The following is a 24097-nucleotide window of genomic DNA, read 5'->3' as shown; positions in this document are numbered from 1 at the left end:
ACTTGCGCGACTAAAACGCGTGCTAGCCGTTGTTTATTGCCGGGCCGCGATTTATATCAGGCCAAATTTGCCTGGATCCTATTCGCTTTTTGCTCTTTCTCCGCTCCGAAATTGGGTTTTTTTGTCGTTGTTTATTACACAAGATGGAAGAGAATAGTAAACTTCATTTCCATATCTGTTCACATGCAGATATAGAGCACGAGTCGCACGGTCATACGATGTAAAGTGTGCGTCTTGAACATGGAAATTTTATTCAATTATTACTTGGACAAATTCATTATTCAAATTAAGGACAATGTGCGGTGTATGAATTTTAATATAAACTAGCTTTTGCAAGTTATAAAACCTGAAAGAAAATTTCTATTTTTTTCATTTCTTTTATTAACGATACACCAATATCTAATTGTCATTATATACTTTATGGGGGGGATGTACATTAACTTACTGAAGTCTCTTGAGTGTTTCGATAGTGCACTGGAAAAAAAACATATTACATAATAGGAGGATATACAACCTCGCGAAAAAGGTAATACATGTACATATAAACAATTAGATAAGATATACAATTATATCTAACTATTGAACGACTAGTAAAAAAATACAACCAAAACATTGAAACTACATATGATTGGCGAGCGAGGGCAGCATGCGAATTAGGAAGTGGAGCTAGTATATATAGCAAAGGAAATATTTATTCCCAAAGTCAAATTGATGGGCCGATGTTGCCCTATACTCGTTAATACTACTTTCGCTCCTCTCTTCCCTTTTCGTTGACTCTCTTACTTGTTTTCGCTCGGACTCTTACGCACTCTGATGCAGCACCGTGTACCGGCGTCTTCAAATGCATATCTCAACTACTATATACAAACACATCCATCCGTCGGCATTTCCTTGCCTCGCCAATTGTACGTACAATAGTTCGAATATCTCTCGATCGAAAAACCAAGGAAAAAGAAAAAAAAAAGCGGATTCCATGTGAAAAATTGAAAAATCAGTTGAGCTAAATTTGCATGGGTGGCAATCAGAAAAACGAAAAAAAAGTAAATAAAAAAAAATAGTTGGTCACGTCGTCAGTAGACGAAAAGAAAATTTTGTTTTATTGGACATATAGGCTGAACGGTTATAGGCTGCATGCTCGATCGATTGTCATTCGTTATTAAAAAAGCCACGGCTGCGTCAGAGTGCGACTGCGTGCGGAGCACTGCGCTAAAAAAAATCTACAACTGACAAAAAAAAAATTCGACATGCAGAGCGGATCGTTTATAGAGAATGATTTATTCGATTTGTTTTAAGAGCAGTGGTTTCTGTCTTTTCGTTTTTTAGTACCATACGAGGAGTAAGTAGAGCATATGTACGGATGTATTTCAATAATAATATACATGTAAAATATACATAAATACTCAAAAAAAATGCGCCAAACTAAGTGGGCGCGAATAAGAGTCGTGCGTATATGTATATATCTAGATATATAATATATAATATAATAAATACATGTCTGTATAATATATATCTCGCTTTATCTCGGCAAGTTACGAGCGCTTGAACAGCGCCTCGCTCACTTTCTGTCTCTCGTCCTCACCGCTCTTTTATAATCGTGTGCTAGACAGTGGTAGGTTGACTGTGTGTGTGTGTATGTGTGTGTTAATGGGTGCACTCGATCGCCGGATGTAAACCGAGAGAGTATGAGCTGCACATGTGACGATCACAACCGTACGCCCGATCGATCGATCGTAGTCTGTCTCTTGGTGTCGTAGTCGTCGTTGTCATCGTCGCTGTCGTTTATCGCTCTCACCCCCCTTGTCGCCCGTCGGTCTCTTTCTCTATGTGTGTGTGTGTGTATGCGCGCGCGCGCGCGCGTGTAGTTTTTGTTCCTCACTCTTTGTTTTTTTTTTTACATTGTCGAATGCCTATATACGCACGAACGTGTTTTAGGCTTTTCACCATCCGCTCAATACGAATAATCGAATATTTCATCTTTCTGTTCGTTCTCTGCGCCATGTTGATCATTCTTCTGCTATCTCTTTTCTCTCGTTATTTCTTTTCATTTTGGTTCTTTTCTTTTTGTTTTACATCGACTCGACCGCATTTCTCTTGATTACGCGAGAAAAATATTCGCATGTCACCTTGTTGTTGTTTTTTTCTTTTTTTCTTTTGCGTGATTACTTTGATTTTCACTGACCACCAGCTTTCGTCCAAGTTTCATTGTCTCTGAGATTATCGTTTCAAGATTGAGCCTGGGATCAGGTTAAACCTTCAATCTAATCGATGAGGCAAGAAAAAGGACTGTATTTCTGCTTTGCACAGAAGGTTACGGTTGACTAAAATGCCTTAGTGGTCGTAACAATGGACAGCAAAAATCAAAGTGGCTGAACTCCGCATTAGCACTTAATGACAGCTATTGAATGTAATTTTGAACTCAATTTAGGCGACAAATCTTATATTTCTCTGGCGACAATAAAAATTCTACTGATTACAAACGGGCATACATCTAAAACCTGAATATTCTGGTTGAACTAAACGTCATGCAACTTTTTGAATTCAAATGAAACAACGAAAAACAAATAAAACAAAATAAGTTATTAATTTTTCAAAACCATTTCGGACCATCAATATACTCGAAAACACAAATATTTCAACTTTTATCGTTCGGTGTAAAAAATTTGTTTAGTAAAAATATATTGCATAAACAAAATAATAAGTATAATAAATTATGATAGCCAATAAATAGAATAAGGTACCAAATGTATGCCCTTTGATGAAATCGATATAAATAATTAAGTGTGCAGCTTCCAAAATACGTGTCAAAGAATAAATAGCATCAAAGAATCAACAACAGACTTTAACTACGTTAAGTCCAAATGTATAATATTACCTGCTCTCTAAACCTACATAATATAGAGCTTGTATATTATGTACATGATCAACGAAAATGAATCGTAAAACCTCGAAGGAACAAACAGTAATTATTTTCATTCCAGTGTGTATAGCATAGAAGAGCCACAGAGAGCGAGTTAAAGTGAAAGTAAATGAGGGATTAGCGGCAGAGATACTTTTGGATATACATAGGTATAGAAGAGAGGGAGAAACAAGATGAGAGCATATGGTCGCACACATGGTTTGCAAACTTTGCACTCGCGGAACATCCCCGGAGCGCTGCCGAAAATTCTTCGGTCAAAGGATTCCCCAACGTTGTAAAGCGAGATCTATGGGTATCTCGTATTTTCTAATGTAAAACTCCTCCTTGTCCGCGTGTAACGGTGTTAAGCCCGCGGAGAGAGCCTCGGTTCTACGCCGCCGCCGCCGCCGCCGCCGCCGCCACTGCGTATACGTCAAGCCATAATTCAAAGAGGAAAAGAGAACTGCCTCGCGCGAGTATGCGGAGCGTGTAAGTGCTGCAAATTCCCTCGTGCGAAAGAGAGGAAGAGCCACGTGTACGCGCGAGTGTGTCGCGCTCGATCTAAATTTATGCGGAAGCAGCTCGGCTTTTACGACGTTGACGCCTCGATTACTTATTCAAGCTTTCTCACTCTCGCTCGCTTGCCTATTGGAATCGTTAATCTCGACTTCGAGAGCGTGTAGCGTAGTTTCTAATCGAGTAACAATAGACAAGGACTTTCTGCAAATGTACGCGCCAACGCGCTGCCGTTGTTCTCAGATTCCCAAGCTAAGTTTGCCATGTACATTCGAGGCACGAAATTCGGGCATCAGGTTCATGGAAATTCCCTTCATTTGCAACGTGATCCCAGGCGAGAGCTCGAGACATCTAGGCGAATTCACCTCGGCATTCTTCTCTCGGTGCACGCGCCCACGACTTTTCACAAACTATAGTAATGGCAAGGCGCGAGCGCCCCTCTTTCAAACAAATCTCTTTTCTGCTACGAGAGGACCTATAAAAATCGCCTACAAGCTCGGACTTATAGGACGAGCGTGCGCTGTCCGAAAGTAGGAGAAAGTCGCGTAAAAAGCTCGTGAAAAGTTTTTCAGACCCTCGTCGAATAAAAAGAAGAAAAAAAAAGAAACAAAAAGTAAAGAAAAGGAGAACGGAAGCCCTTCTACCGCAATATACGAACAAGTACGTAAAAGGCATTTTAGTGCTTTTCCAAAGAAACAGCCCGAGCGTCAGCGATGTATTTACTTCGCTCGTATATGTATACGCTTCTCTCTTCTTCCTCTTCTTCTTCTTCTTCTTCTTCTTCTTCTTCTTCTTCTCTTTTCTTTTGCTTTTTTGCCGTTGTAATTTTATAATACCACTCTACGATTTACGTTCGGAACAGATGTTGCACGATTTTCATCAACGAGTGTCAAACTTTTTCTATTCGATCGCTGCCCAACGAAAATCACGGCAGCGCAGAAAAATCAACTTACTTTCATGATTTTTGAGCTTCCGAAATATCCAAGTTTTTTCATACTGCGACCGATAAATTGGCAGCAGCATTTGGCTTTTTGTTTTTATCGCTTTTCCGGAACTGAAAGACTTGCACGAAACATTTCGATGCACGCGTAAGATAAAATTTTTCACCGTAAACTCCACAATATCAAATATGACTGACACGAATCAGCAAATTAATCCCACGAGACCGTTATTCAAATGATTATTTTAGAAGAAGCGTGTATTTTTTAACTTTACAGTCGAGTAAATTCTGCAATTTACCAATAAATAAACCAGCCGTACAGAACTTTTACAAAAAGCAAGAGCGAAAAAAAAACACGATCTGCTGCACTGCGCATCACAATGATACCCCAGAAACCAGCGAAAAATCCTTGAGGCGAAGGGGCAGAGGGGCAGAGGCAAAAAAGAAGAAAGAACAACCAACTGGTAGAGAATACGTGGATTGCGCACAGAGCATTCGTAAAACAGTAAGCAAGCGATGCGCAAAACTGTACGCAAGACTCGTTGGTAACAAACGGTTATCCAAGAGCAATCCTTTCCGAAGTACATAGCTGCTGAAAGGAAGGGAGAGAGAGAAAGAGAGAAATCAGTGTCTTTAGCACTGAGGGTAGCTCGAAACGAGGACACAAAAACAAAAGAGAAAAGAAGAGGGTGGGAGGGCGAAAAAGACGATGGGTCGATGCACCAACAGTAGCAGCAGCTTATTGCGGTCGCACGCCTGGAATGCGAGACTAGAGAGGCCTGCCCGCTAATTACGAGGTTACGGGCGTCATTACTCAGATTAGACCACGACGAAAGAATGGAATCGGCTATGCCACCGACGCGCGCGATATTCGGTAGGTTGCTCTTATTAGCGTCCTCGCTGTTGCGGAGGTAATTATCCGGTTGGCTTGACAAAGCCGAGCCTATAATTTCGGTCAGCGATTGTTAACGCCACTTCGCTCTCTCCCTCTTGAGGATTTTTTCTTTTGTTTCCGTCAGCCCGCCCTTGTGATAATATTGGCGTGCCTACAATTACGCGTCGCGATCGAACGCGAATAAACGGACAGGCAAAAAGAGATAAACGACGATCAGAAAAAACTTCAGTTTCGCTTGAAGCATCTCAACGAAAGGAAAATGCAGGCGGCGCTTTCACTTTGGAAACGATAAGAAATACCAAAATAAACTTCACTCGAGAGATACAACAAATGGATCGATAGATATTATCACACCGAAGAAGAGACTTTGGCGGGAGCCAAGTCCTTTAAGAGTTAAGAGGATGCCAAATGCCAACTGCTACGCCAATAGCCTACCTGCCTTGAAGGGATCCAAACTTTAAGGAATTTCGGCGCACAAGAAAAACAACCAAAGCCCATCGATTGGCGATCAATCGGTCAGCAAATAATTATGGCTAGAGTGTAAAAAACCCGCGCGAAAGTGGTTGTTATTGATTTGAATCCGGCGGCGGCGAGAAAGCATGCAATATCGGATAAACATTAGCCCGCGCGAAATCCGGAGATTTTTGCCTGAGAAGCGATAAGCAGTGAATTATTAGAGGGATATATAAGGTGGTAGATTGAAAATTTCTATTCAGGAGCTGATATTTATGGCTATTGGCACTCGAAGGAGAGAAGGAGGAGGAGAAGCTGGAGCTGGGAAATTGAATATTCTGGCCGGAGGAAATCATTATCTTTCAAGATGCTCGCCTCCGTGACGCACACTGGGCACGTTTACACTGTCTCATTTCATCGCACTTTCCTATGAGTGAGTTTTCCATTATATCGGATTCGGCTGGATTTGAAAATTATATGTATCGTTATGTTGTATCACTGGTGAATAATGTTGCGAGTGTATATTTTTACTTAACAATTAATTACAACTGTACAATCTATGTTTGAATGAACATTGTATTTTCTTTCATTGGTTAAAGGAGTGTCACTGTTATTATCATTGTATAAAAGGTATCACAAAGTAGGGTATATATAAAGTATATATAACAAGACACAAAAAAAGAGACGCGAATCAATAATGCATAATATAAATATATATTAATGTTCGATACACAAATTAACAAATCGAGTGATTCTCTGGTAGATAGGACATATATAAATAGATATTATGTTAGTGCAAACGTAATCCATGAAAATAACCATGTATATAGCTCAAGGAGAGCTTTCTTTCGGAAAATAAGGAAACATAAAAGTGCAGTAATAAAAATTTGCATATTGACGAGGAGGAGGCCAGAGCTGAGCGAACACACTTGAAAATTTGTTTACGCATTTATAATCGAGATTTCCCTTCTGCTCTCGGCGACTTGCCGAACCCGTCCGACTATACCAACGAGTGCTTGTTTTGTAAACCGTCGGGACACTGCTGCTTATTAAAATTAATTTGTTGACGTATACTCAATTATTGCTCGCTTGTGCCATTAGCAAACTCAACATTCGCTGACTTCTTTTCTTCTCCGAGTTTATCCGCTCTAATTTGTCTTTTCTTTCCCACAATATATAGTCTGTGCTTCTTTATTTCTTTCATTCTTTTGCGTGCTGGATAAATTCTCATGCTAATCGATCGACATACGGCACAGCGACAAAAGAATTTCTAAGCAAAAAGCTACGTAGGCACGCTTCGCAGATCAAAGTACTTTCCAACAGTCAAACGTATAGAAAAAAGAGGAAAACTTTTACCAATGTACGGACGGCGGATATTTACTCGCGCATAAAGCGAATTCGAAAACACAAGGCGGCAAAATCAGGTATAGCGATCTCTTTGTGCCGATTCCCCATTTTTGAACGCAGCGGCACAACGTTGTCAAAAGCAAACTCCGCGTCAATACGATTATCAATATTTCAAAGCGTAATCTTTATGCTTTGCAATTCCAGAAATTAAATAATGTGATTTATGTCAAAACTTGAATACTAAAAAACATTACAAACAGCATAATTTTCCAGCGTTCGCTTTGCTTTAGCCTCATTACTTTCAGCAAGTATAGGTTCAATAAACAAGTAAGATTGCACTCCATTACAAAAGAAAAGGGATTTTGTCAATGCTACTACAGCAAAATCAAAAGTAACCACGCCTTAAGTTGTACAAAAATAATAAAAAATAAAATCAAATAGCCGAAATACTCAGTAAGCAATATAGGCAAATCCAGAAAATATAAGAAGAAGTGAAATTCCATGAGAGATAAATTAAAAGAGGCAGCGGAAGGAGAGCAAAAGAGACTGAGAAGTGAGAGCGATGCGCGTCGCGTTATATGCATTTGAAATCGATTAAGGTGCCGCGATTAAATTGACATAATGGGAGAAAAAGAGCGAGATAGTGAAAAATCATCCGAGCGACAAAAAACGAGGGTGCAACGACTGGGAAATCGATAAAAGAAATGAAAAAAAAAAGAGAGAGAAAACTGAGCTACGCGCAGAATAATATCGAGCGACAACTCAAATTGTGAAGAGTGAATGGTGCTTTGATGGGCGTCATCTCGAGTTACGTGCATATCAAACTTTACCTCGATATAAAAAAACTCAATCAAATAAGCTAGATTTGTGTATTACTTTCAATTTGGTTCAATTATTTTTTTTTCTACGATAAAAACATTTGCTTTTATTATACACTCTTATGAAATTAAATAAATAATATAAGTTAAATAAGATAGTCGAACCAAATGGAATTTCAAGCAATTAAAACAAGAAAATAGTTTGCCTCATTAGTGTGGATGTTTAGTCCACAAATCCTAATCATCACTAAAGTTAAAACTTGTTAGCTTCACCTGATAATAATATATGCAATTACTATTATTTACTTCGTAACATAAACTTAGTCAGATAATTAATGACGCTGACGCATATATACGTTTATTGAATTATAAACTTCTGAGAGAGTTAATTATCTAAATTTAAAATGAAACGAATTCGTTTGATAATGTGAATCAATCATAGTTTGTTATTAATATTTTAGACATGTCAAAAAATATATAATCGATTTCATTTTACACATTTATTTAACATTAATATATTATATTTTTGATAGAAAGATATGTCAGTTCACAAAGAAGCTCCCGAATAAAATGAATTGATTTTTCATCTCTACATGTTATACTACTTATTATCCATGAAAATATTCTACACTAAAAAAAATACTCAGCAAAAAAAATTCTTAAGAACTACGCTCATTTTACAAAGGTAACAAGGCAAACTCTTCTCTCGTCACATTGCAAATAATCAAAAAAGTGGTGCAGGAATGGTAGTCTCTCAGAAAATAGAAATGAGTAAGAAGAAGAAAAAATTGAAAGCGTGATAATACGAGTGAAAGAAAAACTGAACAAAGTATCAATGCCATATGTAAACAGTATGAGTTTCTTATAATTTGTCATGTGAAAGTATTGTAACTGTTTGAAAAAATAGTTCAAAAAATAACTGTTCAACTGTAGGCATGAACTTTGGTTTTTTTGTTGGTTTTTGTTTCTTTTTCTTCGTGTCAAACTTACAACGTCAATAATTTGCATAAGCGTAAGGCCGAAGCTCAGCGGAAGGGGGTCGGACTCATTTTGGACCGGTCGCTCCAGCGTGTTGTACGTATCCAGCAGGTCGTTTAGCAGTCTCTTCTCATGAAAACCGCCAGTTACCAACCCTAACCGACATTTTATTACATTTCAATAATCTCTCACTTTTCACCATTATTTTTGTTTCTTCTTCGTTTCTTTTTTTTTTTCATTTTTCTTTTTCTGATTGTTGCTGTCAATATTGTACATATGTATCTCCTGAAGAACAACATCGCACACATAAAAGAGCTACTCGCACTGAAGGTAACGATGGCGTCGTTTCCTTTCGCGAAAGTAAAGAAAAACCCACGCGCGAATCAGGAAAAGGAAAAGAAGCACGAATATATACATGTATTTAATGCATAGATGTGAAACGACACGTGAAATACATGCATTGTGAATGTCCGCCAGTCTTATCTTATCTGCGGTTTCGCGTGCACTCGAGTGTTATTTTTCGCGTTTAATAGACCTTAAACGGCTCTCATTGTCGCGTTTGCACTATACTGGGTGCTTCGAAAACTTTGCTCTCTTTTTACATACACTCTGCTGTTACTATGGTCACGACAGCGGTCGAGCGCACGCTAAATACCCTCCGTGCCGGTTCACCGCGAAATAATTGTTGCGCAGTCTCTTTCCCTCTCGCTCTAACCGTTCCGCCTAAAGAATAAGTAACTCTCCAAAGCGTTTAAGCTTGCACTCTGCGATAATGGTAATAATAATGGATTTCACCTCCTACGCTCGCTACTACGCTATTTGTCTACGGACTGATGTTATACGCCTCACTTTCACGAAAGTACCTCTTTTCAATACCCATAATGCTTCTGGGAAATTGCAACTTTTATGCGTTGAAACTATTTTTTTTTTCTTTTTTTTTTCTTCTGTAGATGTATTAGAACGTTGGTATAGCCTATTTACAAATTATACCGATATTTTTTTCCGTCTTTCTTTACATGTGCGATTCTTTCTTTCCTTGAAGTCAATGATTTAGTAGTACTTGCGACGCAATCGATATTTTGAATCTTTATCAAAAATTCAGCCTCGTCACAGTACAATTACGTGAATTACTAATAAAAGCCTTTGATGTTGTTGCAGTAACATTTTTCAATGGCAAACGATAAAATACAATGCGTCGTAAATGTAATCGATCGTTTACACGTAGCATCACCTCGTAAATAAATGCTGCTATCAACAGAGTAATTGCGATAATAAAAAAATAAATTTAGGTTAACGTTACGTGCGAAACTTCATTAACAAGAAAGAAAAAAAGAGAGAAAAGTAAATTCCGAAATTTTTTATCAGTTCTACATACGCATTCCTGCAGACATTCGAGCAAACCAAACCAATGACCATAAATCTTGAAAGTCCCGGCAGCCACCTGGAAAATTCCTAAGTACTGCACATCGGTGCCGCGAGCGTTATTCAAAAGCTCAGAAATTCCAAATTGTTTGCAAAGTTGTATGCGCGGAAAGGTAAAAGAGAAAATAACAGCAAGATTTGTCGCTGTTATTTCTTTTCCATGGTGCACTCGCCGAACGTATGTGCGCGCGCCTTTTTCTCATCTTCGCAATGCAATTGGCTGGCCAGCGCAATTCAGCTTCGCGGGCCTGGCAATTTCCGGGCGACGAGTCACGTTTACCCCGCTTGAGCGTCGGCTGCGGCCTCGCGGAAGTAATTAAAGCTCGCGGAGTGTATATGTGTTTGTGTGCATTATTCTTCGCAGCTTTGCTCTGCTTTTATTTCGGTCTAGCTGCTACGATTTCGAATTGGCGCGCTTTGTTGCCGCATGGATTTGGCTCGAGCTGCTCTAAAGTTTAACTTCTGTCGGCTGGAAATATGCGTATTTACCAGGGCGCTGCCTTTTTTCTCATTCTCTCTCTCTCTCTCTCTCTCTCTCTCTCTTGTGTTTTGTTTCACGTTTCTAGAAGGGTTTTGAATTTTTTCGTATAATTGTCTGAATGCGTTGATGAAGTCGCAGTTTCCGAGCCTTAAACTAGTTTTGTTTTTCTGGTTAGTCTTTGTTATTTAAGCAACTTTCATTTACAATGAATTGTGGTTTAAATCCATAATAAAGCCGTCGTTGGATTATCATACATACGGTTAAATATTCAAAGAAAATTGTATTTATTTGTAATATCACCTATTAAAAAAACATGTAATTTCCAATTGTATATATAACTCGACTTTGGTTATTAATTAATGCCGGCCCTGTTTTTTGCATTAGCAAATACAAAAATGAGAAAGAGAGAGAGAGAGAGAGAGAGAGAGAGAGAGAGAGAGAGAGAGAGAGCGTGGCAGCGATGGTAACAGCAAAGAAATCGATAATTACTTACATTGACCCAGTAGGTTTTTGCCTCAAATCCTCAAGCGACAGCCGACGGAGCACACAAAGACAAGTTCAATTAATTATTTCAGCTTCAACGGAATTGGGCCGATTTATAAAGTCAAACGGTTTATGCTAGGTCGCGCGTATTCACAATTACGAATTCGCATTCAATCCAATAATTAGCGCACTCAGCGCTAATCTCTAACTCGTTAACGTGCGAGTTCACCCTCCCTCACTCGTTGCGTAATTGACGCGAACGTAAATACACATAACCCCGATCGATGCTGAATTTGCAGTGTTTTGATTGAAAAAGCGAAAAAAAACTGGATACGCCGGCGGAAATAAGGAAAATAACAGCTCCCAAGTTGACGTATAAGCAATTGCAGTAAAAGTGGCGCAATTAAAAATCAATTGAGATGGAGTCAGCGATAGAAAGAGAAGCCGCTAGAACTAATTGCGCCCTCGCGTGTAGGCGCAATGCTACCGAGGCTCGATGATAAAAACAACACGCGATATATAATATAAAGAAAAAAAGCGTAAGGAGCTTAACGAGTGGCTCGTCTTGCAATATATTTAATCCTGCTGCGGGTGTACACGTACGTGTAACGGCCGCGTCCTAATTTTCAAAGGGGAAGCGTAGCTGATCGACGATGAAATGTGTTGGCGCATCTTACGCGTTTTATTTTTAGAGATACAGGCTTGCTCGATACGCGGCGCTGCTCTGGCTCGCTCGCTCGCTCTTTCACGTCCACGTTTTTTTTTCCTTTTTCTCCTTTATTTGCACGGCAGTTTTTGGCTGGCGCTGGCACGGCGCGGACCACGCCAGAAGCGATATCGGCTGGAATTAAAACGAAAAAGGGAAATTGGCTCGACTTTTTTACGAGGACTTTACGTAATTTAGCGGCTTCGCTTTGCTTCTTAATTATGTTAGCGGCGAAGCTTTACTGCGCAGACGTTTCATTTCGTTCTCTCTCGCTCTCCTTCGCGGACGCTACGTGTACATCCGCGCACGTGCGCCACGCAGCGCTCACTCGTGAAACGCGCACGTCGCGTTCGTTTTCATTAGCTGCTCGCGAGTGCTTTCTCGGCTAACGACTGCTCGCCGATGTACGGAGGTATGGACTTCCCTACGATCTATTTGTTAGCAGGTTCGCATGCTAGCGTAATCAAATTATGTACCATAACGAACTGACCTACTCCCGAGGATTCTATTAATGTTTTCGGTTCGTTTCGCGCGGACGCACGCCATGCATTTGCGAGCGCAATCATTCCCAAAAGTGCCATTTGTTTTCGTCTAAATCTCGACGTTCTTAAAAAATATTAACGAAAGCACTATTATAAGCTAGGCGAGAGAGGAGCGCTCCATTACGGGCATCCGCCGTACAAACGTATGCTCATAGAAGCATTATCATTATGTAAAGGATAATTATAGAGCGTATGAGAAATTGATTTTTCCTCCACGAGAAATTAAATCTCACGATAATAAAAAAAAATCTGCTTGCTTCGCCCGATATCCCGCAACTACACCCAACTAGAGGAGGAAAAAAAACGCGCTGAAATCCTATCTACATTACCATAATCCATTCCAGACAGTTACTATCCTCTGGCCATTGGTCCTACCGACAGAGCGAGAGAGAAAGGAAAGCAAGAAAGTGCAAACGCAAGCGTGATGCGGCGAGACGGCGCAATTCCCTCTTGGCTTTCTGCGACATCCTGGAAAAGGCGTTTTCTCTCTCTCTCTCTCTCTCTCTCTCTTTCTCGCTCTCTTTCTCTCTCGCTCTTCATTTCCCGCGCGTCGCTAATGAAATTCTCGCTTCGAAAAACGAACGCGAGGTGCGGAGCTGGCCGCGGCGGTGGTGACGGACTTTGGCACAGTTTCCGCCGCGCGGCCCAACTACGCGCAGGGGGGTCTGACCTACTGGCGCGATTATCGATTTACATCGCGCACGCGTTTTCTCGGCGCTTTAGCTTTTGGCAGCTGACGCTATACATTTGCCTCCGCGTACATCCGTATATGCGCGCCGCGGCTTTTCCTCCGACGTTCTGGTTTCCGAATGGGCATACGTTGCGCCTCTATAATGAGCGATGAATACGGCACCTATTCGTATTAACGCGTGCTATCTTTGTGTCGCAGCTGCTCATCGCTAGGCGAAGTATAAACTAACGCGCAATTTATGTAGAGCACGATGAGATACAGACAAGCGCGCGCTTTAGTGTTGCGATGGCACGCAAGCTGCGGGGCTATAGCAGTAACTCCAGTTTGTCTGTGTCAACGTGTGTTTTGTTAGGCCGAGCGTAATTAAGATTTACGCTAGAGACCGATTCCATCCTCCCTCTGCTCCCGTGATTCAAGCAGTCCGCCAGTGGCTGCAGCAGTGTGGTAATATTTAATTTTTCTGGATTTTCCCCGTGCGCTATCAATAATCTACGTGAACTCGCCTGGATTTCAAGTAATTCACGCTTACGTAACGTTCATCAATTATATAGAAGTCGCGTTAAATAATACATTTTCATTGCATATTTCGTCCTATGTAGGTAGAGGAACAAGGCATTGAAAATAGCATCACAGATAAATTTTATTTTTATGAAACACCTAGTACAACGACAAAATTAATGCGAATGAAAAATGATTTAGTAAGATGCATAAAAGTCCGTATTAAATTAAGTGACAGATATATGTAAAGTTAGAGACCTTTCAAGCATTATTATTTTAATATATCAATACCGTACTAGTGATGTACTTAAGCTTACATCGCGGTAATAAAGCTTGCAGAAAAAAAAATAAGCAAACAGTGTAAATGGAAGTTTCGAGATATCTTTTAATTATAGCTCTGTAAAAGTAACAGAAATTTTATAAGCTTATACTTGGCTTTTTATTTGTCAGTTACAATAATAGTTCAAGAGTAAATCATGGATAAAGACAATCCGTGCAACTCGATTTTCCATCAAAACTTCATTGTATCTGTAATTTGATGTTGTAGTACGAGGAAAAAGAGAGAGGGAGAGAGAGACTAGTGTGAACTATGAATTGGGTCTGAAAAATTCTCGAACGTTGCCCAAGTAATTTGAGTTGAGAGCTTTTCGCCATCGCATAGTCCACGTATATACGACGTGACTAGCACCTTTCTCTCGCCCTTTCCTTTAACCATTTATTTTTTCGTCAAATCTGCTCTCTCACGGACATATACATTTGTGCACTAAAGGTATATAGTTTCCTTCCTCAACAGCGGCTTATTTTCCTAATTAACATATCGATTCATTTCGATGCTCTGCTTTACCCGACGTATCTGTATAAAACGGGTTTCATATCTCTTTTTATTGTTTTCCAATTCGGAGACCGCGATCATACTATCCCGCTTATTTATTACAGAAAGTGCAAAATAAGTTTGCGTTAAAGTTTTAATGGCAAGGTTTCTAGCATATAAATTATACGGGTCTTAGTTTGCAGCGAAATCTATTAATTTAGTAAATAATAATGTAGTATGCTCATCTTGAATGACTCAATAAACGGTTTGTTGAGTCCTTATTTTAGACCACCTACTTTATATGGGCCATTATGTTTAAAAGACATTTTAGTACGAAATAAATATTCGTTATGGTTTGTTTACGAACAAAAATAATAAGTTAGCAATGAAACTGAAATTAACTATTTTTCTTGTTACTGATGTATCTCTTTTATTTTATTCATTTAAAAAATGCAGTTATAATTGATTTATCAAATTCAAAACGAGAGGCTTTACAAAAAGTAGAACATTTCGCTTTTGCGGCTTTTTATTAATAACGTTGAGGTTCTATCAGGATAGTTTTTGCTTTACCGTAAATCAAATAAAACATCGTATTGTGGAATATCCGTCCCAAAGATATTACTTTGTTGGATTACGTCGTAAAACTTAAGACTGCTTTCCACTTTTTAAAACTAAAATTTGTACAATTGATTTTTATGCTGAACTCTGCTATCGTATCACATCGTTTAGCTTTAACGCTTCAATGTAGCTCATAGGTACAACAACAAGGGTTATTTCACCTTAAATAGTCTTCTTTTAAATTATAAACACTAATAAATCGTTGTTGTCGACTAAGTAGGCACGCTCAAGCTCTGGAAAATGAAAATACGAAGAAACATCGATCGCTAACTTTGGCGATATATAAGCTTGATGATTTACGGAAACATCGCGCTCCACGAGATTTTACGACTAATGGCTAATTTATGTTCGCTGAAATTATTTCAACTGGGCTTTCTTTACGATAATGATGTTTGTCGTATACTTCTTGCGAGATTGGAAGTGCAATCAACGTTGTGTTTTATAGCGACGCTGCTACTCCCTTGGGATGTTTTTCTCGACACTCGCTCACTCGCTAGCGAGCTCGTGTTGCTTTATAGCGATGAAAGTTTTTTTCACAGTCGAGCAAGCTCTGAATATTCAAAGTTGTGTCACTGATTTATCGCTTTTGGCTATTTGATTAACTGTCTTTCTTGTTGAGTGACAGAGAAAAACATCGTCGGGCGCGGATGACTAGCTGAGCGCGTATTTTTTCTGTTTTCTTCACGATGATCAGAAAATAAAAAAGAAAGAAGAAAAAACGTCGAAGAACATTTTTGGAAAAATTTATTCGTCGCTGAAAAAGGGTTAATAGGGAGGAAGCCCGTAATAGGACGTCACGTGTAAAGAGTGCCATCTACTGCTGAGCGCAGAGTTCTTGCGAGTTCGGCCAACCAAGGCCGCGCATCACGTGTGTGTGTTCCTTCTCTGGCTTGCCCCCTCCGATGTTTTTCGGAGCAGGGGCGCGCAATGCGCGACGCGCACACGGCCGATAACACGTCGTCCACAGCGCACGTTAAAGTTTTACTGCGCGAACAAACTTTTTTACAAATATGTAGGTCGTACTACGGAAATTCCAACGAGTGAGAACGTCTCTCACTCCTGTTCGCTCGTCCCCCCCCCCCCCCTTCCTTTTCTCGTCTTTTTTCCAAGGCACATTTCACGAGCGCCGGCATAACTCCAGTCACTTAACCTTTAAAAAATTATTATTAAAGTTAGTTTAACCCCTTTTTTTCAAATACGGCCCGAATCTGGCTTCCTAACTTTTTTTCAACGCACTTCAATAGCTTTTTAATTTTTGAGCTTGATGAAATGTTTAGTGCTTGAAATTGCTCAAAATGTTCATCTGAAAGAGAATCGTCAGTGCGCGGTAAACGAAAAGTTTGAGCAAAGAAGTGGAGCACAAAGTGCAGAATCAGCGAACTAATTTTCAATCAGCTCTCTCGCAGGCAATATAAGCATTTGATCGACAATGAGAGAGCCAAGTAGGCAAATCTCTTGATCCCAAAACTCCTTCCTCATTACGCTCGAGTACAGGAGGATATTCTCTTCGAGAGCTCGATTTGCTTAGCATTATCCTCGCATCAACAAATCGCGACTCCGTTTCTAGGACACGCGCGCGTAGGCACATATATTTGGCGACTATCGGAACTCCCGCAGCAGCTGCACTAGAGAAGTCGTCAATGATAATAGCTGACGATGTAACGTATACGCGTGGATACGAAGCGCATCATCGATTGGCGAGCAATGTATATCGGAGCGTCGTAGTCGCCGTGAGCCCAATCGGAAAAGACGCCCGTAGAGCCAGTCATTAACCTTGCTCACCGGCGCGCGTTAACTCGAGTGCCGCAGTCGCACACGGATATTGGCTTCGATGGCTTTTAGGAAACCAATCCTTCGGCTCGCGCTCTCTTCTCCCCTTTATTTCCCTTTTACACCGCGCTTCCGGATCCTGATGGATCACGCCGCTGTTCACTGTTCAATTATCATCCGTAACTCTCACTCAGATAATCAAGTTTTCTTTGACTGGATAAGATAATACTTGGACGATTGATGTGCTTTTCGAGCACTTTCGTCACATTTCGACTACAATCTCACAACTGATAACAGAAATCATTTTCTAGTACATTGAAGCCCCCCCCCCTCGAACCCTGTTAACGAACTCTGATTGATTGCAGCATTTATTTTAAAAACGTGTAAAGAGGCTTTAATTATTTCACTTTCCTCGTCTGTTTCTAGCCATTTGATCATATATTATTAAAAAAATTTATTGGATTTCCATAAGCCGTATATGAGCTTCAGAATCAAATGGACTTAAAGGCGTTGCTTTTTTAACGACTTCATGGTTTGCAACAACAAAATTATTGGATCTTTTTTTACTATAACTTGTCATACATCGAGTAAACAGTTCGTAAAATCATTCGTTCGACCATTCAAAAAATATTCTGCTAACTTTTATGAATAAAAAATTAAGGCGTGTTGTTTCAATGAGCAATCTTTGATATATCAATTGTTTTTCGCCAAAACAATTCGCAAAAAGAAATAGCAGCATTATTAAATAACAGATTACAAGCATTAGATAGCAGAGACATGCTAATAGTATCTGGATAATGCCGCTAAATCGACAATTTCTTCGTTGCACATATCGGAGTATTGCATTGCGCTCGCGATCTCTCGTGATTGGCCGCATAATGAACGCGTTCGACGCTCTGCTCATTACGTGCCGGCGATTCCGACCCGATAAACAGTGACATCGATTAATACGCCCTCCTTGTATCTTCCACTAAGAATACCCTTCAAGATGCTCCTAACAACTGATTTCTCAATATTACGCACAGCATTCATTTAACTGACTCAAACTCGACTTGGTCAGATTTAACTAATCTTACTCTCCATTGTTTATCAAGCAACGATTAAACGATTGTTTTCTTCTTGTTCGTATAGTTTAATTAATATTTCTCAAGTGAAAACAATGTCTGATAAATTTGCCGAAAACTATTTAAAATTTAAAAGCTTCATAATTGGCATATGGCTGGCCGAATACGGAGCCATACTACTTACTCATGTACAGAATAGCTGCAATACTCGCTGTTGCGGGCTACGCTACCTCTAAGTTTCTAAATATTATGGCTTAGCAATTCAGCAACTAACGGAAGCGTAATCAGTAATCAAATGATAAATATTACCTGTTTCAATGAATTTTCTTTCATTGACATTATCATATTTTCCTACTCATATCAGTGTGGTAATATTATACGAAAAAAGCGTTCATAGCAAAGTTTTCGAAGCTTGTGTAATATTTATAACAAAAATGCTAGACAGAAAAATAAATGAAAAATAAAATGAAAACATTGTACTCGAGTGAAAAGTATAGAATATAACGACGCCATCATCGCTGTCAGTAAGAATGAAATCGATACAAGATTATTATCCGAATTCTCTGAGGCAGAGAAAAAAATAGTCTAACAGTTGAAACATATTTTTGCAAAGTCAATCGAGTGTCAATTTAGGTCTTCAGTGTCAATCGGTGTGACGTATAGTATGTGTGTATGTTTGTGTCAGCATTATACTGTGTCATATACATAAAGGTTCATAGTGTGGCAGTAGTATGTATGAAAAAAGGGAAAAAGGCAAGCACACGAGAGAGACTTTAAGCGCCGTCACGAACCACCAAGTTTTTCCATATACCCCTTTTCTTTTCTCATCATCAGCAGTGTGTGCGTGTTTGTGTCTGTCAGCTTTCTTTGTATGCATAATTCATTTGTTTTGTCTTTTTCTTTCCTTGCATCTCCTGCTGTTTTTATTCTGCGTCATTGTCGTTTGCAACTGTTGCTACTCTATATTACCATTTTTTGGCTGTTGTTGTTGTTTGTAATATATATCATTTCTTTTAGTTGATCATATTTAGCTCTTGTTATTTAAAACGCCGAGCACAATATAGTGATATAGCGCATGTTATTACACACGGATACATATTGCTTATAAATCTTATATCATTTCTTATGTATATCTTGTGTGTCAGATTTTATATCTAAATCAGTAAAAATGTGAAGTGTATCGTGGTCATATGTATGTGTGTATGTGCAATATGTCGGCGTCCACGGATGATACATTCTGGCCGCACTGTCAACAAAAATAGCGCCGTTATTAACGCTCGCGCTGACGCTGGTGCGCGCGCCTTCATCGCGTAAATAAACAGGACGAATCGATAAGTAAGAAAATTAACGGTAAACATGGCTCTGGCTCTCTGCGCTCGCACGCAAAACGCGACTCGGTCAATTCGATTAATAATAAAATTCAATCATCCACCCAATCGGTTTACTCGTCCCGTAGCGCGTTTTATTCTCCTAAATGAACGCTAGCGAACGCTTATGATAACGAAGAGCGCAAATGAGCTGGCACACCGCAAATTCGGTCAGATTTCTCGCGCAACACTAGGTAACGCTTTGTCACGCCAAACGCTCCAAAGTTCCCACTTGACTCGAAGATCGTTATCGATAGATGTTTTCTCTTTGACCTCGCTCAAGGAATTCAGATTATTTCAAAGCTGCTGCCCATTTTGCTTTCCATACTCCACGAACTTGTTGTTCAAATATTTGCAATATAAACAATGAAGCTTATGATCAAGGCTAAGCTCATATCGTAAAGTATGTAAATGCAAGTTTACGCGACAATTTATAATACTCTGGAACAAACCCCGGATGCATAATTCAGCCATTAAATAACGATCCGTGCATGCAATCTCGATCAGCCATCGCTTAACAAGTAATGGGTACCGGTGGCGGTTGAGAAGAAAGAGGCGCGTGTACCCACTCTTGTGACCTACTAATTATACGTGAATCGTGTGCGCGCGCGCGTGTGTGTGCAAATGAAGCGCGAGGAAAAACATTGCTTTCGCACGAGTGATTTCAATCGGTCGACGACTCGACGCTTTGTGACTTGGGGGGAGGGGGGCTCTTTGTCTTGGCCGACGCGTTGCTAATTAAACGCGAACGCGCGTTGCAACGCGTGTGAACTTTTCCTTTTCCTCTCTTTCTCCCTCCTCTTTTTCCAATTCTTTTTTTCGAACGCAGACACCACACAGAGTTCTCTTTTGTACGTACGCTTAATTAATTGAATCATGCACGTGACATCCCCTTCATGTTTTTTCCAGCCCCACGAAATGTTGCGGGTTAGTTGAAAATTTACGAAACAACGAAATTCTTCTTTTTATCTTTCTGATCCTCGATATGAATTTGTCAGCGAAGCTTTTTCACTTCAATGCTGTGATAGTGAATTCGTTGGTTTTTACATTGCGTAGATCGTATTAGAAGATTCATTCTTTTTTATCAATAAATTAAAGCCTTTCATTGTGCTTTCAACAACAAAAAGACTGACAAAGACACAGTGCAGCTTCGTTAATATTATTTCGCTGGTAATATTCTGCAATGGAAGTTGCATAAAAGACAGTCTAATAATAATAATATTATTAAAAGAAAAAACCAAAAAGAAGTCGTTCAAAGAGTAAACAGCGCAAATGTCATACTAACGTAGAAAAATTTGATATTAACGCAGTAGTCAGTAGAGTTTTCTTGCCTTGGCGCTGCGCGACGCGGCGGCGGCGGTTGCGAGGTCACACAAGCAGGCAAAATTCTTGGCGAACAGTTGTATAAGACTCTCCCTACGTAATAAGCGCTCACGCTCCATTGCGCAGCCAACTTTTTCCAATAATTTCATGATGTTTTTTTTTTCGCCCGGTTGCTCGTTCGCCCGCCAATGATTTCATTACAAGGAAGAAGAGTTATAAGCCCGGTACTGGTAGCTAACGACGACTCTAAGGAAAAAGAAAAGGAAACACGATGGTAAAGAAAAAGCGGCCGCCAGGCAAGTCATAGCCGCCATCGACTCGTCGAAAACCGATATCCCGCTGCGCATGTTTCCACCGCGACAAGAACTCTGTTTGGCGTGTTTGTTTTTTGCATTCGTCTCTCTCTCTCTCTCTTTCTCTCCGCCGGCCAAGTATATTTTGTATACACGCTCTCTCTCTCTCTCTCTCTCTCTCTCTTTCTTTAGCATTTGTTTCGCTTGCTCCCGTTCTTTTATCTACTAAAAGTGTTTTGCATTTTGTGCTTTTCAATTTTCATTTTTGCATTTTAACGCTAACTGGAATATTTCCCTTTTCAGGTTTATTATCGAGGCCTTGATATAATAGAACATCAGCCGAACAATTGCAATTCCGTGTACCTCATTATTCAAGCTTCATCTCATTCGCTCGCTCGCTTGCCCGCGCGCGAGTTATTATCGAATGAGGCATCGCGCGCGAGGTAGTAGAGGCGGTAACTTACGGAATTTGGAACACCTTAATCATCCCTCGCGACTAATCAGCAGGAAATCCCCCGGAAAAGCCCGTCGGAAGGTAGATACTCCCCATATTAGTCAGAGCCCAAAACAACCTTCCCGACGAACAATTAACGTTAGAGACAGAGACTGAGAGAGAGAGAGAGAGAGAGAGAGAGAGAGAGAGAGAGAGAGAGAGAACGTCACATCAATTAAAATAGAGCCAACAACGCCCGTCAAACATAACCGTGCGTCCAGAGCGAGATAGTCGGTTTATACTTCAGACATTCGGTCTCACTCTCACTCACTCGAACAGTGTGTGACACTAATCGGAAGCAAAAAGCGTATGTCTCCTCGGAACAAACTTTTATTTTTTTTCTCTTTATCTCCTTTCGCGGCGCGTGTAATACAACACGCTTTCTGTTTCACTCCCGTTCACTCGCGACCAATGTATCATCCGTATTTTCCTTCTTGTGTGTCTGCGTGTACGCAAGTGTACGTGCGTGAGTGTGTATATGTCTGTTTGTAAGTAAATATGTCGCGAAGCACTTTGAAACAGGTAGGCGCATAGATATGATAGCTAAAAATCAATGTCTGTTGTCGAGTCGCGTGCGCGAGCGGGAAGACAGGTAGATAGATAGGTATGAAAGGGGCCGCCGAACGCGTCATTTAATTTTAACCTGCTCGTGGTTAAATATAGGTTAAACTCCCACGGAAATCCAGACGAGAACTCGAAAATAAAGTTTATCTCCCTTCTCCGAATGCTTCGGTAGCTGATGCATGGAGCTACTATTTATCTTGGGAGGGCTATTTGTCTATGCGAACGTAAGTCAAACAAAACCGAGATGTATTTAAAGAGCGAGCGAATTAGAGAACGCACACGAGTCACCAGAGCCGTGTCACGAATAGTTATATAGATTAGCCATGAGCCGAGAGAACGACAGAGAGAGAAAGACAGGTTTGCAATGAATTCCCCTCGTCAGTCAGCCACCGTGGTAAGCGCAGGCGTTATCAATCGCCGTGTACCACAGAGAGGAAGAGAGAGAGAGAGAGAGAGAGAGAGAGAGAGAGAGAGAGAGAGAGAGAGAGAGAGAGAGAGAGAGTAGCCTCGAGGGGATTCCGTGTGCCTCATTCGCTCCTCTCTGTTCCCGCGCGTTTATTCTCGTTCTCGCTTTCATTCGTTCATCTACGGATGACATCGTCAGAGAGAGGAAGAACAATGACGAGCTGCAATCGAGAATCACATAGCCAACGTTGTTTTTCTTCCTTTTGTTTTGTGAGATGGTCGCTCAACCAAGAGAAAAGAAAAACATGGACCGAGACGGCCTTCCCCGATACACGCGCATCAGCTAATTGAAAAAGTGGACGGAGCGACTGGACGAGGCTCACGCGCGCGCGTACGTATGTGTGTGGCGCGTTTCTAAGAGCCACGTGACTGCCGAGCTTAGCTGCTGCTGCAAAGCACACGAGCATGCTAACGATCGCGCCTACCTGTTTCACCTCGAGCATGATAAGTGTGTGCGTGTGAGATGAGTACGTGTGGCTGAGAGTGTGTTGGAGTTATAGGTTTTTGAGCTGGACGCTTGGATGGCTAGGATCGACTCACCCGACGCAGCCAGGGCGATCGCCGCCATGAGGGTCCAGCCTCCTCTCATGTTCCCGAGGGCGCGGAGCGGGCCGCTGCTCTCTTGCCGCTAGCCTCCGTTGCCCCAGCTCGATCCGCCTCCTCGAGATTTGTCTCAGTGCTGCAGCCTCCAAGTGGCAACAGCAGCAGCATCAGCAGCAGTAGCACTAGCATCACGGCTCTGTAGCCGCCGGTCAGCCTCATCCTCCACGGGGCTACGCCTCCTCATAGCTCGTTATTTTCCTGCTTGTTTTCCCTTTTCTCGCTCGCTCTCCTTCTCTCGCTTTGCCCGTTTTCGCGCACGCCTTTTCCGCTCTCTAGCTCGATTCCCTTGTTGTTACTGACGGAGCAAATCGCTGCGCACTCACAGCCTCATGCTAATTATAATACTACACTCGCGGTGGCGTTAGCTCTCTTGGGTCTCTTTCTCTCGCTCACGCTGCTGAGGAACGGAGCCAGCAGCGGTGGCGGCGGCAAATCGATCGAGCGACGGATCTCCCCGTCGTCTCTCCCCCGCGCTCTCTCTCTCTCTCTCTCTCTCTCTCTCTCTCTCTCTCTCTTTCACCACTATTGCGCCATGCGTCGGGCGGTCGAAATGATACGTGTGGTGCGAGCCTCGCAACGAGCAGCGCCGGACTGCGGGCGCACGCGCTCGTTACGAGAGAGAAAACCCCGAGCTCTCTACTCTGCTCCACTCTGATCTGGCTCGCTCTCTCTCCGCTACTGCTGCTGCAGGCAGGCGCGCGCAGCCTCCCGCGACCTCACAGCGCGCGCCTTACTTCTCCGTCCTTCTCTCGTCCCCTTTCCACCACCCACTCCCTCTCTCTCTCTCTCTCGCTCACGCAGCCTGCCTGCTGTTCCCTTTACGACATCTCCCACCCCGGCTGCACAACTCGCCCAACCCCTCTTTCATGCCTGATCTCTTGTCGCTGCACTGCCTGCTTTGTCTCGACGACCGCCCGCGAGCTCGACCGACAGAGCGGCTGCTTTTTCGTGAACTCATTTCTTATCGCGAACGCATGCTGCTCGCCACTGCCGCCGCCAACAATGACATTCAATCGAAAGTATTTACCAAAGACGCACCATACCCACCAGACAGAATAAA

At 41.3% G+C, this 24097-nt stretch overlaps 2 protein-coding genes across 5 annotated transcripts in view; one reads left to right on the top strand and one right to left on the bottom strand.

The window, feature by feature from the left end:
- The window catches only part of LOC131670225 (acetylcholine receptor subunit alpha-type acr-16-like), a 70799-nt gene extending 47103 nt beyond the window's left edge, over positions 1-23696 (bottom strand). For 3 of the 4 annotated variants that reach the window (XM_058945650.1, XM_058945651.1, XM_058945652.1), the window contains exons 1-2: positions 22975-23696; positions 8856-8998 (exon numbers count right to left, since the gene is read on the bottom strand). In XM_058945650.1, coding sequence (XP_058801633.1) covers positions 8856-8998; positions 22975-23023 — 192 coding nt within the window. In that variant the 5' untranslated portion in view covers positions 23024-23696. The remainder of the gene's footprint in view (positions 1-8855; positions 8999-22974) is intronic. The other variant, XM_058945653.1, reaches the window with a different exon arrangement.
- The window catches only part of LOC131670224 (multiple PDZ domain protein-like), a 209321-nt gene that overhangs the window by 136833 nt on the left and 48391 nt on the right, over positions 1-24097 (top strand). The window lies entirely within an intron of this gene.

Source organism: Phymastichus coffea, unplaced genomic scaffold (genome assembly GCF_024137745.1).
Source record: "Phymastichus coffea isolate CEN01 unplaced genomic scaffold, Cenicafe_Pcof_1.1 PCOF00104, whole genome shotgun sequence".
NCBI lineage: Eukaryota > Metazoa > Arthropoda > Insecta > Hymenoptera > Eulophidae > Phymastichus > Phymastichus coffea.
This window is presented reverse-complemented; position numbering and strand designations above follow the sequence as displayed.